The sequence below is a fragment of the Aotus nancymaae genome, unplaced genomic scaffold, assembly GCF_030222135.1.
Source record: "Aotus nancymaae isolate 86718 unplaced genomic scaffold, 86718_ANA_hifiasm-v0.15.2.pri h1tg000011l, whole genome shotgun sequence".
Classification (NCBI taxonomy): Eukaryota; Metazoa; Chordata; class Mammalia; order Primates; family Aotidae; genus Aotus; species Aotus nancymaae.
In genome coordinates, this window is record NW_026988422.1 from 42743119 (window position 1) to 42759345 (window position 16227).

General features: G+C 61.2%; 1 protein-coding gene across 1 annotated transcript in view; it reads right to left on the reverse strand.

Annotated features, from left to right (window-relative positions):
- SPTBN5 (spectrin beta, non-erythrocytic 5) overlaps nucleotides 1-16227 on the reverse strand; it is a 46252-nt gene that overhangs the window by 20380 nt on the left and 9645 nt on the right. Inside the window, 27 exon segments of the mRNA XM_021668799.2 lie at nucleotides 218-367; nucleotides 542-745; nucleotides 1958-2137; nucleotides 2360-2470; nucleotides 2601-2715; nucleotides 3506-3651; nucleotides 3910-4045; nucleotides 4423-4580; nucleotides 5618-5734; nucleotides 5977-6177; nucleotides 6423-6609; nucleotides 6972-7186; nucleotides 7594-7758; nucleotides 8253-8423; nucleotides 9060-9159; nucleotides 9320-9459; nucleotides 9619-9859; nucleotides 10832-11119; nucleotides 11455-11694; nucleotides 11925-12055; nucleotides 12318-12470; nucleotides 13207-13407; nucleotides 14150-14356; nucleotides 14469-14669; nucleotides 14785-14938; nucleotides 15194-15426; nucleotides 15546-15684. Coding sequence (XP_021524474.2) covers nucleotides 218-367; nucleotides 542-745; nucleotides 1958-2137; nucleotides 2360-2470; nucleotides 2601-2715; nucleotides 3506-3651; nucleotides 3910-4045; nucleotides 4423-4580; nucleotides 5618-5734; nucleotides 5977-6177; nucleotides 6423-6609; nucleotides 6972-7186; nucleotides 7594-7758; nucleotides 8253-8423; nucleotides 9060-9159; nucleotides 9320-9459; nucleotides 9619-9859; nucleotides 10832-11119; nucleotides 11455-11694; nucleotides 11925-12055; nucleotides 12318-12470; nucleotides 13207-13407; nucleotides 14150-14356; nucleotides 14469-14669; nucleotides 14785-14938; nucleotides 15194-15426; nucleotides 15546-15684 — 4684 coding nt within the window.

Consider the following 16227-nt stretch of genomic DNA (forward strand, 5'->3'; position numbering starts at 1 on the left):
AACTATCTGTGGGCTGTCTGGGGTAGGGACTGGGGGTGTCAGCGGAGGCCCACAGGCCTCGGCGCTCCACCCTGACCACCTGGGAGGACTTGTGCACAGCTGCCCCATATTAGAGAAAAAGCCAGAGAGGCAGAAGGAAGGGACTGAGCAAAGAGAGAGGAATGGAGAGGAGGAGCAGGAGGATGCGCAGAGGGTGAGGGTTGGTGGGGGGACCTGCCTCCTGGGCCCTGAGGATCTCCTCCAGGTGACCACACTCTCTGAGGAACAGCTGCTCCTGCTGCTCGGCCTGCAGCCTCTCTTGCTTCCGTGCCCAGCCCTGGAACACCTGGTCTCGCTGGTCCTGCAGGGCTCGAAGCCCTTCCTGGACCTGGGGATGGAAACGTGAGGCGCCTCAGCTGGGGAGGGTGATGAGGGTGAGGTGAGGGCTGCATTCTGAGGGAGGCCCCTGAGGAAGCCAGCATGGCACAGGATGGGGCACCAGGTGGCCAGGCACAGGCCAGGTCAGCTAGGGTAGGTGGGGGCACCAGGAGAGAGGGCCCACCTCCTTGGCGGGTGTCCCTGCAGCCAGGAGCGCCTGCTGACCCAGCTGGGTGGCACGCTGCCACAGCTTCTCCCGGGCCTCCAGCTCTGCCCGGAGCCACTGGTGGGCACTGAGCTTCAGGGGGGCACTGCTGGGCTCCGGCGAGCTCTCCTCCACCTGCAGGTCCTGCCGCACGCGGGCTGCCCAGGAAGTGTAATCACGCACCTGATCCCGCGACACGGAGGGAGAGTGGGAGAGCCGGGTGAGGGCTAGGCTGGGCAGCTGGAGCCCACCCGAGTCCACTCACACAACCCGAGCCGACCTGGTCAGGGCCTTGGGTGAGGCAAGCGTGGCCCTTTGTTACCTGGCTTCTCTGTTCTCATCCAATCCGATCCTCCCAGGGCCACAAACCCTCCACGTGAGCTGGACCCACCCTTTGCTCCCGCTGCCCCTGTTGCTTAGAAGCTCCGCCTCCTGCCTTCCCGCCTCTACAGAGCTCACCTGGATGAGGCCACGAGGAAGCGAGCAGATTGGCAGCTGGCAGGATCAGCCCCATCAAGACTGCTTGATGGGGACAGAAAGCTCACCTGCTCATCAAGGGCCTAGGCTGCCTTTGCCTGGTGAAGCCTTCCCTGGTATTTGACATCTCACTGCTCTCCTTGTTCTCTGAATTACTAATTTAACCCTTACAGATTGCCTTTGGCTGATTTGTGTACCACCACACAAGATTGGAGGTGGAGGGACTTTAGGCCCTTGTCCAAATATCTAATTGCATAGACGAAGGAAGGGTAAATGGCACAGAGTCTTGGAAACTCTAAGTGCTTGACAAACCCAGGGTTAGTGCCTTGCTCGAGCTCACACTGCCAGCAAGCAGCACAGCTGGGTCCCTAAACTCAAGCCTTTTTGCAGTGTCATACTTTGGGCCTTCTGGTCTGCCTGGACCCAGGACATGGGGATACCTGGGACAGCCCATGGCCAGTACCCACTGTCCCAGTCTGATTCTCTGGGCATTGGGTTCATCTCCCCAGGAAGAAGGCCTCCACGAGGGCCGCAGCTCCACTTTCCATAGCTTCTGTATTACCCTCCTCTCTCTACAGATGTTGAGTAGGTGCTGGCTGACCCTGAGGTCACTGTCTAACATTTGGGTCTCCAGTGATGAGCTTTCCTGGGCCGTGCTTCCTCCCATCCCTGGTTGGGACCCTGCATGACTGCCCTGCCACTCACCTTGCTGGCACTGACCCAAACCCTAAGGTGTCACTGCTACGCCCATGTGCTCAGCCCCTGACCAGCCAGGCTGACCTTCAGAGTGCTTGTGCTCTCCCACCCGAGTCCATGCTTGTTCTCTGTCCGGAGCTGCAGGGCCTCATGAGTACGTGCCCACGGGTAGTGCAGCACACACATGCGCACACATGCCACCCAAGGGGCAGGAGCCCTCACCGCTGAGCGGAAGCGGGCCAGGAGGCGTGCACGCTCCAGCTGGCCCCTGCGCTGCTTCATGCGTCGCTGCAGCACTGCCCATGCCTGCATCACAGCTTGCTGCCTCTGCTGCACGGCATGGGTCTGAGGCCCCGGACACAGCTTCTGCACCCTGCCTGCAGTCTCCAGCAGCTCCTGCAGCTGTGGGAGGGGCAGGGAACACGGAGGGAAGGGTTGTGTTCTCCTGACTATCCCACAGATGTATCCCTTGCCTGGGATCTCCAGCCCCTTTGGGTCACGTCTTGCCATGCACAGTAGGCCCAGGGGAGGACCTGAGGGACAGTGGAAAATATAGAGGAACAGGAGGGCCACCCTGAGGGGGCGGCAGGGGCCTGGGTGGGAGAGGCGGCCAGCTGGGCTCACCTGCCGCTCGGTGCCCATGAGTTCTCGCTCTAGCCCCTGGTGGCTCCTAAGTTGGGCCTCCAGCCCACGCAGGTCCCGCGCCACTTTGTTGGGGAGGCTCGTGGCTTTCTCCTGAGGAGGGGAGAATGCCAAGGAGCTCAGGGATGGGCAGACACAGCCCCAAGGAGCTCAGGGATGGGCAGACACAGCCTGGGGCATATCCACGTGTAGAAAGAATCCCTTCCTCCCCTCCGGCTCACACCTGGACCTGGGTGAGGACTTCCAAGAGATCTCTGTGAACTCTGAGGGCGGTCTCAGCATCTCGGAGCAGGCGGCCTCGGGCCTGGGTCAGCTCCCACAGCTCCGACCAGGCGGCCCTGCCCGCGGCGTGTGGGAGACCAGCAGGGGTCAGCCGCTGGGCCACCTCATTCCTCCCTCTCGCTGGGGGTCAGGCCCCTCCTCTCGGGGTTGTATCAGGACTTGCCCAAAGCTCCCCCTTCTTAAAACCTCTCCCGCCTGTGGCCCTGCCTACACACCTTCTTCCCGGGAGCCTGTCTTCTAGCTTTACCATGAATTCAGTGCTCTTCTAATGCAATGCTCGGCGTGGAATGGTATCTGTGTTCTGCGATAGTCTTTACATCTTGTGCTTTGATTCATAGTATGCCACCCAGATTGCGATTACAAATGCTTTGTGGGCAGAGGCCACATCTCTGTTCCTTGCTCACTCTGCAAACTCACTGAGCTCCTAAGGCTTCTGCCAGGCCAGGCTCTGGGCTAGAGATTATGAGCAAGTCATGACCTTGCCTCAAAGCTCACAGGCTGGGAGTGAATCCCAATCAGCTGAGTGGACTACTAGGAACAAGAGGAGGCATGGGCTGTCCCGAGTGAGCACAGGAGCTGGGGCAGCTGAGGGGAAGGCCCTGGCGCCCGGCCCCATCATCTTCCCACAGCTCCTGCTCTGAGTCCCAGGAGCAGGGCTCTCTGACCTGCACACGCAGCCTCACCTCCCTTCGCAGACCAGAGCCTGTGGTGGGCTCAGCTTCCTTGGAGCAGCCAGGACCAGTGCGACCCTCACAGCATGCCATCCTCTCTTACCATCACTCTGGGTCCTGCCTGCCCAGCTCCCTCCCCCACACCCCGGACTGGCCTGGCCCCCTGGGCACTCACTGCAGATCCTGCTGCCTCTGACGGGCCATGGGGCCAGCACCACGTCCACGTTCCAGCAGGCTCTCCGCCAGCAGCCTGCAGGCTGCCACCCGCTGGCCGCCTGTCTCCACTTGGCGCTGAAACTTTGCAAACTTGGTGCAGAGGTGCTGAGAAGTGGGGGTGGGTGACCGGGTGGCCCCCGGCTGGTTAGGCGGCAAGCAGCCTGAGAATCGAGGCACCTCAGTGCCCAACTGGGGGATGTGGGCTTGGACGGATGACGTCTGCCCACTCCACTCAGAAGGCCCCCACCTCAGCCAGGGCTCACCACTCTGCCACCACCTTCTCCCTCAGCCTACCAGGGCCAGCCTCCCTGCCCCACAGGCTGTGCCCCAGGGCACCCTCCTTGCCCCTGGCCCTCTCCTCACCAGGATGTGCTCGGGGTCCTCCCCCAAACTCTCCCCGCCTTTGGCTGCCTGCTTCTGGCTGGTCAGCCAGCTCTGTAGGTCCTTGGCCTCCCTCAGGAACTCGTGCAGCTTCAGGGTCCCCTCTAGCTCCCGGTCCCTGAGGTGACAGCCCGTGGTCCCCAGAAGTGAGTGGCCCACCCCCCAGGGGCCAGCCGGGCCACCCAGAGGGGCCGACCTGAAGAATGGGGTTACTCATGGTCTCTGTCCCAGCCTGCATCTCGGGATTCAGGGAGAAGCAGACACAGAAGGGCGAGTGTAGGGGCAGAGGAGGGCGGGGACGTCGGGAGATGGACAGCGGGGTGTTGTGGGCCTCACTGAAGGCTTTATGGAAAGAAGTGAGCAACACACACCCCCTCCCAATGCATCCCTACAGCTGGGGGTCGTGGGTTCCGCTTGACTTAGGGCCATGGTGTGGGAACACTCAGCTGTGGCTGGGCCCTCTGCACCCACTGCTGAGGGGTACAGTGCCCTCACCGTGTGGCTGCCAACTCCTGCAGCGCCCGCAGCTGCTCCCGGAGCCTCTCCTGCACCACACGCTGCTGCTCAGGGGCTTCAGGGCCAGTGAGGGTTTGGGCCCTCTGGTCAAGCTCCTCCATAGAGTTCCAATGAACAGCTAGTTCCTCCTGTAGGGCCTGTGATGCACAAGGACCCACACCAGGCTCAGCCTGGGTGACTCATCCACCCATCTGTCTGCTGGGTCGACACCCATGCAGTCACCAATCCTCATCCATTCACCCACCCCTCACAGACCCATCCATCTACTTCAGCTCATGCACCCGCCCACCCGGCATCCATCTACCCATGACTGATGGAGTCAGTACTTATTGTTCCATAAAATGAACACCTGGTCTGTGCCCACTGAAGGCTCATTGTTTAGCTGGGAAAGGTGGATGCTGGCTAATCTGGGCCAAGGAAGGGAGGGCACAGGAGGGATTAGACTGGACCCCATCATCCATGTGTGAGGGAGAGGCAGAGTTAAGCAAGCTGTCCAGTATAGCGGGGCACAGGTGCTCTGCAAGGCCAAGGCTGTGGGCTTTTAGGATGGGCTCTCTGAAGCTCCTGCCTCGGAGCACACATGAACTGGGGCTGTGCGGAAAACATGCCAAGATAGGAGGACACTTCAGTGACAGCAGGAACCAGGGCTGCCGTGGGGTCCAGGCTTTGGAGATGTGTGGTTTTGGGAGTCCTAATTCAGGAGTGAGGAAGGGACTTCCAGACCTCCCTCCCTTCAGCCAGGGATGATTGTGGGAGGAGGTCGGCTTCGGGAAGGGCGTTTGGTTAACTCAAAGGATGATAGGCCAAGCCTGGGAGGGAGACACCTGTGGGAGATGTGGAGCAGGCTGGGCAGGTGACCCCAACAGAGGAGAAAAGTGCCAGGGGTGGGGTAGAGAGGAAGCAAGAGGAGGCGGAGAAACCCCAAGGCCACAGGGAGAGGCAAGACTCGCAAGAGGAAGGGAGAAAGATGTAGACCACAGTGTCTGCGCCGCCGTGGAAGGAGGGCTGCTGTGGAAGGAGGGGTGCTATGGGATCTGGGTGGCAGTGGGGATGAGGCTGTGTCTCCAGGAAGCAGGAGCAGGGCTCCGTGCCTCTGGAGAGGGAGGGTGACAGCCCCCTCCCCTTGGTCCGTCATCACCCAAGCCACACCGCGGGGAGGCTCGGGACATGGTACCTTGTGCTTCTTAATAAGCCCAAGGGTGGCTGCCTCGTCTCTGCCATAGTCCCGACTGCTGACCAGTGGCCGCTTCTCCTCCACCCAGCCCTCCAGTTCTGATGCATCCAGAAAGTACTGCCAAGAGTGGGGCCAGCTCACCTGGAAGGTCTCAGGCAGGACCCTCCGTCAGCCCTTGGGGACATCCTGCCCTGCTCTCCAGCATCCTGCACAAAGGGGCTTCTGTGCCCATAGGGGGCCCATCAGCTCCCGGTGCAGAGCCCTTACCACTGACCCACCTCTGAGAGTCCCACTCTGATGGCCGCTCAAGGAGTCCCGACTTCTGCCTCCTCCCCCAACCCCACCTCTCTGCATCCTACCTGCTGGAAAGCGACCGCCTGCTGCAGACACTGGGCCTGCACTTCACATGCCCTCTCCAGCTCTGCCCAGCGGCCTTCCAGCTCCTGGCACTTCTCCACGATGCTCGGGGTTTGGGGGTGCCCCGAGGCTGCCATGCTCCGTCCGGAACTCAGCACCCGCTGCACCTGCCCCTGGTGAGCTCTTACTTCCGCCTGGAGCACCTGCCACAGAGCAGCTTGAGAGGCCGCTGCTCTTCACCAAGTGGAGTCCCAGCAGAGCCATAGATGCAGCTCCAGGCCCCAGTGGTGGCAAGACTCCCAGGGTCAAAATAGCTGGGGCAGAGATTTGGAAATTGGGATATCCAGGGCGAAGGACTTAAAGGTTAGGATGCCTCAGTAGGGGCAGAGGGTTTCTGAGGTCTGGGAAGAGGACATCTGGAGTCCTGTAGGAAGAAGGGGGCTGTTACCTTGTGCTTGCGGAGAAGGCTTCGGACACCATCCAAGCCCTTGGCAGAGCAGGTAGGGCTGCCACGGGGCATGTGCTCGGCCACCCATGAGAGCTCTGTGTTGCTCAGGTGGCAGAACTGGTGCAGCTCCACAGAGGCCTGCAGCTGCAAGCCCTGGATGGCCAGCTGCCCCTGCAGAAACTCCAGCCTGGGAGGAGGAGGAACACAGAGGAGAGGCTGGGAACCAGGTGAGGACAAGGCTCCTGGCTCTTTCCTTGGCCCAGCCAGGGACCCGTAAAGACCAAGACCAGGGAACAGAGCAAAGTCCCATCTGACAAGGGCAGGCCGAGGAAGGGCGCCCGGGCTCCACCTTGTGGCATAGATGACTCGCCTGACCACACTGTGGGGGTCCTGAGGACGCACGACAGAGTCTCCCACACTTGCATCCCGGGAATGACTCTACTCATAAGGGAGGAGGTCTGGACACCACGGTCCTGTAGGTGCCACCTTGCGGAAACTTAAATTGCCCCCAGGGGAGTGACACACAGGTGGGTGGGAGGACAGGCTCACCTCCGGAGGTGCTTCTGGGTGTCTTCCAGGATGGCCGGGGAAGTGGCCACACTGTGTGCCTGGGAGGCGAGGGCAGTCATCTTGCTGGCCAGGGCCTGGCTCTTGCTCTCCAGCTGGTGGTGCCATCTCTGCAGCCTCTTGCTGGAGCTCAGGTCCTGCCCCGTTTCCGAGCTCTGCAGGGCACCTTCCAGCTGCTCTAGCTGCTCCTTTGCATCCTGGGGAGGGGTCCAGGGAGCTACCTTAGGCTTTCCGTGGATGGCACAGCAGGGGGCCTTCCTGGGCTCTGGGACTGTAGGACTTGTAGCATGAGATTCACCAGGGCCCTATTAGGGACCTCTGTCCCCACCACTGTCAACCCCCACCTAGAAGTGCCCAATCTTCCCGTTTCCTCACGCTTCGTCCTTCCTGGGAACTCAAGCTGTGCTGACCACATGCTGGGCACAGGAGCGAATCCTGTATTGGCCGACTGCAGGGAAGGCCACGCTCAGCTGGTCCTAGGCCAGAGGCCTCCAGAGGCTGCAGAGCCCGGGTCAGCAGAGCACGCAGACTTCCCCTCCCCATTCTGTCCAGCCTGGCCCGGCCTCCATCCCCATCTTGTGCCCTGCGTCTCTCCCCAGTGGACCTGCAGCTGCCTCAGGAGCTGCTCCTGCTGTCCAGCCTGCCGGAGCTTGTCCCCACGCTCGGCCATCTTGCGATTCAGTGCTTCCCACTTGCTCCTCAGGCCTTGAAGCCTGGTCTGTACGTCCTCCTGGCCACGGGGCCTCCTACTCAACAGCTCTCTCCCAGCCTGGAGTGGAGACAAAGGCCAGGGAGTTTGGCTGAGCTGCTGGTACCACCTGTGGCCACAGCAGGCTGGACCTGGGTGGCAGTGGAGGTGAGGGGGTGGCCACAACTGCATTCCATAGACTGCCTGGATGAAAGCAGTTCATGTAGCCCCAAAACTGCGAGTAAGAGGGCTTTCCTCTGACTCCTGCAAGTGGAGTGGGGTGAACCGGCATGAGGTTGGTGGGCATCAGGGAGAGCTGTGTTCTGTAGAGGTGGCCAGCTCTGGGACTTGCCCCAGAGAGTCGAGGGGGAAGGGATGGATGGCGCAGCTTTGGGGCTGGTTTGGGTGCCAAGGCAAGGCGATGCCAGCAGTGTCAGGAAGGCTTGGTGGGGGGAGGTCCTAGGTTCACGCTGAGGCTGATTCTTTCTTCAAAGACTTCCATGGAAACAGGTGGTGCAGGAGGGTTGGGAATCGGAATGCTAGGACGCTCTGCACCCTCTGTCCTGTGTCCCCACCTGCTGCAGGGCCTCCACGTGTCTTCGGGTGGCCAGCAGCTCGCACTCAGCTGCTTCGTGCTGCTTGAGTGTCCGCAGGATGTTTCGGGGGGCTCCAGAGGGCTCATGTGCTGCCAGCAGCCCCTTCTCCTCCATCCACTGCATCAGCTCTGCCACATCCTGCTTCCACTCCTGCCAAGAACCGGGCGACAGTGATCTCAGAGCACGGGGGTGGGGAGGGATCTCAGGGACCCCCCCATGGAGAAAAGCAGGACCAGAGCTGGTTCTGGGGTGCAAGAGGGGCGGGGCCTGAGGTTGCTGCTCCCCATGTGGGGCAGGAGGGCTGTGCCTAGAGAGGAGGAACGCCTGTTGGGTCCTTACAACTCCAGCTCACTTCAGACCCCATATGGTTGCACCTCTCCAAGTACGCGGAAGCTCAGGGAGCCGGAGATCCCCCAACCCTGCTCCGCTGTGGGGGCTGAGCAGCCATTGGACAGAGCCAAGGCTGGCAGCTGGCACCATGACCTGTGCAAGACCCTAAAGAGTGCCCCGAAGCATTAGGGGAAGGGGCGTGGTGGGGGGAGGGGGAGCGTGGGGTTAGTTGGGAGCCTGACATCAGGCCCCGCCCTGCATCTGAGGGTGGCATGGCCACAGCCCCAGTTTTCCTCATCAGGAACAACCTGAGCAGTGCTGCCTGCCTCACAAAAGGCGTTGAAAGGATGATTGACAGAGCGTGGGGAAAGCGCTCTGTAGTCTGCACAGAGCTCTGGATGGTCTCAGGCCTTCTTCTCAGGGAGGCCGCATGTGCCCTGGGCTCCAGGCCCTTACCTGGAGCTGGAGGGAAGCCAGCAGCTGCCTCCTCCTCTGCTCACTCCTCGCCTGGAGCCTGGTCCACTGCACCTGGACACTCTGCAGCTGCTCTCTGACCCTGGAGGGTGGGGGGAGTTGGAGGAGGACATGGGAGGGGACTCCCACCCCAGCCCGAGGTGTACTTTCTCCCCACCCCCTAGTCTCCCAACCCAGGGCAGCAGTCTGTGCAGGATGAGAAGGGGGCATTTGCGGGTGCTGCAGACTGAGGCCAGGCTCACGTGTGTGCAGCTGGGTGCTGGCTCTGGACCAGCTTCTCGCCGTGTGCCCGCAGAGCCTCTGCCCGAGGGCCCAGGCTGCTCAGGAGCTGCCCAGACTCCTGGTGCTGCTGCAGCAGGCTCAGGGTCTCCCTCACGTCCTCCTGGGAGTGCAGAGACCTGAGGTCATGCCTGGGAGGATGGGGGTCAGGACCATCTCACCAGCCACTGTCCCAGGGGCCTCCTCCCCACGGACCCCAAGGGGATGAGCTCCCTCCAGTGACGGGCAGTAACACACTAGCTCCACATTCCTGGCTCCATACCCCAAGGTTGTCCAGGTGCAGCCAGGCCTCGTGGTTGGCACAGGTGGCAGTGAAACCATCCACTTCTTGGCTAAACCTCTGCAGCTCCAGCTCCTCCTGCAGCCACTGCTGCCTCTGCTCCCACACAGCCTTCAGCTCCTGGCCCTGCTTCCCTAGGAGCCTCAGAGTGTTGGCCACCTCTTGGCAGTCCAGGGAGTCCAAGGCTGCCATGGGCTGGCCCTGAGCGTCCAGCTGCTGCAGCCTGACCAAGATGACAGGGAGAGGGTCAAACCCCAGCAGGCCCCCTTTGTCAGCCTCCTTCTCCTCTTACCTCCAGGGTTCATGCATCCTGGAGCATGAATGGCACACTGAATGTGATGGGCCAGCAGAGTGCTTAGGATGCAGGGGTTCCCAAGCCCCCCACCAGCTCCAGCTGGCCGTCCTCTAAGCGTGTACTGCCAATGGCTGATGCCCAGCCGAGAGGACATGTGGAGGCAGCGCAGCACGACAGAAAAATATCACACAAGTCATACAAGCACCCCACCACGGGGCCACTGCAAGCCCCATGGAGCTTTTGAACAATTCAAAAAGGTGCCCCTTTCAGCGGGTGGCAGCTTGCACGACTTGGGAACAGGTAACACCCTTGTGTGAATGAGAGCAAGTCTCCACTTCCTTTAAGCCGCTGCAGCCCTGAACCAAGTACTGGGGTCTGGCAAGTTGAGGACCAGATGCACTTCAGTGTCCACTTGACCACCTGTAAAGCACCCTCAGGAGAGGTGCAGCCTGTGGACTGGCCCTTGGTGGCTTTGCCTGCTTGCCAGCCCATAACATCGTCCCTGCAGGAGGAGAGGCACCGCTGCACTGCGGAGGTGGGTATCTCAGAACTATGGGTGGATCCTGAGCCATTCCACTTAGAGGCCAGTGGGGTCTGTGTTACCCAGGATGGCAGAGGAGACTAGATGCCCTGAATGAGAGCAATGCATCAGGCCCACCTGGAGGGGCTGGCCGGGTCTGGACTGGAGACAGCCTCCTAGGCAGCTTGGTGTCCTGTGTCTCTCCTTGAAGTGTACAGGCTGCCTGACCCAGCCCTAGTTATATCCTCCTCCTTGTAAACTTGTCTCAAGCACCATGCCACACTCCAACCAGTCTGGGCCGCTCCCTGGGGAAATCACACTACTTCCTGCCATGCTCTTTCTGGGCCCAGCGCACACTCCCCCTGCCCTCCCGTCCTGACCTCTCCTGCCACAGGTGGATCTCCTCCAGCAGATCTCCATGCTCCCACAGCTGCCGCTGAGCGGAGGCCACATCCACTGGCTCCTCCTTGCTGCGCAGCTGAGCCTGGATGCTCTCTGCCCATAGACGCAGCCGCAGGCTCTCCTGCAGGAGGCTGTTCCGGGCCTGAGCTTCAGCCTGGCCCTGTGCCTGTCGGGCCACGTGTTCCTGTACCTGCTTCAGCAGCCCCTGCAGCGTCTCCATCTGTCCTAGCAGGGGCTGGCTCTCCGCGTGGCCTGACTCCTCGACCCTGGGAGGCGGGCGCCACACAGTCAGTGCCCTGTCCTGGGCCCAGTGCTCCAGGCCCATGTCCTTTCCCCCCACCTGCATCCCCCAGGGAAAGTGGGGGTGACGCTGAATGCCCACCCCACCCTTGACCTGGGGGCAGCAAGAACAGATGGCTCTTCTTATCCCCAGGTGCATTTTCTCGTGATTGTCCCCCGACCTTTGCCAGAGCCCTTCTGACAGCACCTCCTACCTGTCCTCTCCCCAGATCCCCATTTCTGTCCTCCTCATTCCATCGCCCTGCCCACGCCTTCCCACAGTCCTCACTGCCTCCCTGTGCCACCACTGCGCTGGCCGTACTTTATGACCACTCTTTGGAGGAGGTGGACCCTCCTCTCCAGCACCAGGGTCTTCTTCTGGGCCAGCTGCAGGGTGCGGCGGGTATCCTCTGAGCTCCCTGGCTGCAGGGCCTCCAGCTGGAGGAGGACATTCTGCAGCTGGACCTGTGTGGGGCCACACTCCTGCAGAAAGGTGTGCACTTCTGCACCGCGTGCCAGCTGCATGGCTTTCTCCTGCTTCAGGGCCTCTAGCTGCCCCCACCTAGGCAGAGGGTACAAGTTTGTCTCTGCCACAGGGACACCTTCCCATCCAACCTGGAGCCTTGGCCAGAGCCTCACACAATAGAAGCTGCCAGACTGTCCCTTGCCCCCTCTCTGTGCCTCAGACTTGTCCAGCCTCTTCACCTGGCATGGCAGGAGGCAGGTGAGTCAGGCCCAGGCTAGGCACTGTGTCCGCCTGCCCCACCACCTGCGCTCCCGCCTCCTTCTCACCTCTGCCTTAGTTCCTCCTGCTGTCGTTGGATTTTTGTGGCATCCCCAGGATATCTCTGCCTCAGTGGCTCAGCAGAGCTGCTGACCTCAGCCCAGAGGCCCTTTCCCACAGTCAGGGCAGTGAGGAAGTTCTGGGGAAAAGGAGGACCCAGGACTCTTAGGGGGCTTTTTCTCTTTCTACACTCCCCTCAGGCCTATGGCAGAGCTCTCTGCTACAGGGATGCCACACTGCCCATCCCCAGAAGGACAGCCATCCGAGTCCTTAGGGGCCAGGAGGTCCTCAAAGTTCAGGCCAGCTCTCTGCTCCCCACCCCCAGGCAGGACCATAGGTAAACTGGAGAATTCAGTCACAGCAACGGACCATAGGGCGGCAGGGGCAAGGCAAGGAGGAACCTCATATTTGAGCTGTGTGACCTCCAGGCTGTCGACCTGGGGCTGCATCCTCTGGAGCAGGGCGGTCTGCTCCTCCAGCCATGACTGGAGCTCCCCACAGGAACTGCAGAAGCCAAACAGGGCCATGGCCTCCTCCAACTGGGCCCTGCGGAGCTGGGGAGGGGCGGCCCAAGGCTAGGGTGAGGGTTAGGGCCCCCAACAGGGCTCTCAGAGCAGGTGAAAGGGGTGTTCCTCCCCATCCCAGCCCACCAGCAGAGCCCAGGGTCAGGGCCAGAGGAGGGTCCCCGCCTCACCACTGGGCCCCACATCCTCTCTCAGGGGCCTTGTGGCTCCACCTGGAGGGAGCTGGCAAGGGTTTAGGATAGGGTAAAGGGCACTGCCAGTGTGCTCCTGTCTGGTCTTGCCCTGCTCAGACCTCTCGGTGCCAGCCCTGCTCGTAGGTAAAATCCACACAGCTCTCTATGCCTGCCCCACCCCTACCTGCCGCTCTAGTCTAGTCTGTCCTCTGGCCATGGCCTCCGCAGCCTCTGTGCTGCAGGCACCCAGGTCTTTGCTTCCTCCACTGGGCCCCATTCCTGCCTTTGCACAGGTCCTGGCAGCACCCCAGCTTTACTTGCTTTATGTTTCTCATTCAAGCCTCAGCTTAAACGTCCTTCCCTCCAAGGTGCCTTCCCTCCAAGCCTGACCTTCAGCCTGACCTGGGCTATCTTCTCACGTGATCCCATCACACCTGCGTCTAATGAGGTGTCTGACATCTTCTTGGCCATGAGAAAAGCTCCTTGAGGGCAGGGAGCATGTCAGTCATGACTTTCTTCCCTGCGATCACTGCACAGGAGCTACTGGCACAGGGTAAGGGCTTGATGAGTATTTCTCGAAAAAGGAGTGTTACCTCTGCCAGGGCCCGCAAACTCTCATAGTCTTGACTCAAGCGGTCCTGTGTCTGGAGTATAGTGTTGGGATCAAAGTCAGGGTCTGGCTCTGCTGGGATGGCCATCTTCCAGGCATCCCCAGGGCCAGGGTGGCAGGAAGCCTCACTCCAGGGCCCTGGGTTCCTCAGGCTTTCTCCTGGAGGGCTCGGGGAAGACTGCACCTGTGTGACAGAGGGCAGCGTGTCTAGAGGGGGCCCCATCAAGCAGCAGGGGCTTTGGCCAGGCCACCCCCGCCTCCCTGCCCTGAGATCTGGAGGGCCTGAGCTGCAGCTCAAAGGGTGTATGAGATATGGGTTGGGACTGGAAGCTTCCTTGGGGCTGAGGGTCGAGGCAAAATGTGAGCACAGGATCAGATGGTTTTGATGTCCACATCTTTTGCTACATACACAGCTTCTTGAAAGGGGGTTGTGAACCAAGCTACCCATGTTTTTAAGAACTTTGAGGGCTCAATGATCTGAGCAAGGGGTGTCAGAAGGCAGTCTGGGACAGCGATTAGGCCACTGGAAACCAACAAGGGCTGTCAGGAGAGACAGCCAAACTGAGTTGAAGGGTCACTACCGGCCTGGGTGAAAGTGAAAGGGATCTTCCTGGAGGAAACTGCTTCACGCTCTGAAACTGCTGGCCATGGGAGCCAGGTCATGCTGTATTTGGGTGACCTCAGTTTGCGTGGGCAGACAGGATTCCACTACTTCTGGGCTAGGTCAACAGGTGAGATGCAGCGGAGGATTGGGGTGAGGGACACCCACACCCACGGGAAGGCCACGAATCCCAGGGCAGAGGCCACAAAGGCCCTCCCATTTTCGTCCTCTGTGTGGCCCAGACGCGGTGGAGCAAGGGAGACCAGGAGCTGAGCGGAGGCCAACCGGCATTTGGTCTGCGTCCCTTCCCGGTCCCGCCCCGCACCGTGAATGATGCCCGGGTCGAGGCCACCCGCGCCTGCTCCTCCAGCTGCCGCAGCTCGTTGGCGAAGGCGAGCAGGACGCGCTCCAGCCGCACGTGGCGCCGCAGCAGGGCCTCGGCGGCCGCTTTGTCCTGACCACAGGACGCGCTCTCCAGCGAGGATCGCTGCTCGCGCAGCCAGGAAGCCGCCTCCGCCGCGTCCGCGAAGTACTGCGGAAGGAGGTCGGGGAGGTGTGTGGATGCGGGAGAGCGGCTGAGCTCTGGCAGGTGCTGGCACCCCCACCCCGCCCCGCTGGGCCCCGGCCCCACCCCACCCCGCTACCTGCAGGACCAGCAGGGCTGTCTGCAGCCTTGCGCCCTGCCCCGCCACCCGGGTCCGGAGCAGCTGCCAAGAGCACTGCACGGCCTCTGCGCGTTCCCCGGGATCCGGCTGCGTCGCGGGCCCTCGGGCGCTGAGGTCACGTCCCCTCCGCACGAGATCTACGCACACGGCCTGGTGGCGGTGGACCTCAGCTTCCAGGGCCTAGCGGGGGCAGAGCAGGGGGCTCAGTGAAGGGAGAATAGGGGAGGGGCCGGGGACGAGAGAGAGGGACGGGTGAGGCGCTGGCGACCGGTGGGGGTGCGCGGGGAGCGGCCACCTTGTGTTTCTGCAGGGCGCCTGCGATCTGGTGGAGATCCCGGCCCAGGGCCGCATTCCCCACCCGCTGTCGGCACTCCTTCAGCCAGGCTTCCTCCTCCTCACAGTTGCGCAGGAACTCTGCCCGCTGCAGGGTCTGCTCCAGCAGGGCTCGCCTGAGGGACAGTAGGGGCCACGGAAGAACATGGGGAGTGGTGGGGAATGAGCAGTGTGTTCCCCTCCAGGGTCAGACACTCTCCTTAGGCAGGAGTTTTCCTTTCCCTGGATGACCCAACAGGTGAGACAGAGGCCTTGGAGTAGGGTCAGTGTGGAGAAAACCGCCAGGGCCGCCGTACTTTAACCTAGGCAGGAGATAATATGGGTTATAGAAAAGTTCTGGAAAAGGTGGAAGATTTGGGGCGGGATCTTACCGGGCCTTGACAAGAGCCACCAGGCTTTGGTGGAGCTGGGCCAGTGTCCTGGCCTTGGTTTGCAGCACCTCCACACTGGTGCCCAGGGAGAAGTCCAGCTCTGCTGCCTCCTGGGCAAGATGGCTCACGTGGGCTCCATGGGCCGAGACTTGGGCCTCCAGCAGGTTGTGCCTCTGCAGCAGCTCTACCACCTCTGCCAGCTGCTGCCCACAGGTGGTGGACCTGGCCAGCTCCTGGTCAGAGATGAGTGGTCACTGTAGTATTCCCAGGGTGCTGGGTCCCTCTGAGCACCAGCACGGGGAAGTCCTCCACCCTGCCGTGTTTCCCAAGGGCCTGCTGGTCCAGTGCCCACCTGCAACTCCTCCAGCTGTTTGAAGGCAGCCTCCACCTCCTGTAACAGGCTCAGCACAGCCTTCATATCTGCCACCTGCTTCCTCTGTCCCTGTAGACGCTGGAGGAGCCTCTGCCAGCGCAGGGTAACTTCCTCCTGCCTGGAGGACATGAAAATAAGGGAGATCTCCTCGGTTGGGGCAGGGAAGCTACTTCAGGATTCCTGGTCTCTGGTGGGGCTTGGCTTCCTGGAGGAGTCTGACCTCTGGCTGGGGCAGGGTCTGTGGACTCTGAGAGCATCCTGGTCGGGGGCGATAGGGGCAGGATGTCCTACCTTTGGACACAGGCAGAGAAGCCAAAAGGAGGACCTGGAAGGATTCGGCCTTTGGGGCACCCTACCTTGCATGCAGTCCCCATCTCAGTTGATAAAAACTCCATCCTTCCAGGTGCCCAGACTAAAATCTTTTTTTTTGAAACAGTGTCTGCTCTGTCAGCCAGGCTGGAGTGCAATGGCATCATCTTGGCTCACTGCAACCTCTACCTCCCGTGTTTAAGTGATTCTCCTTCCTCAGCCACCTGAGTAGCTGGGATTACAGGCATAGGCTATCATGCCTGGATATTTTTTGTATTTTTAGTAGAGATGGGGGTTTCACCATGTTGGCCAGGCTGGTTTCAAACTCCCGACCTCAAGTGATCTGCCTGCC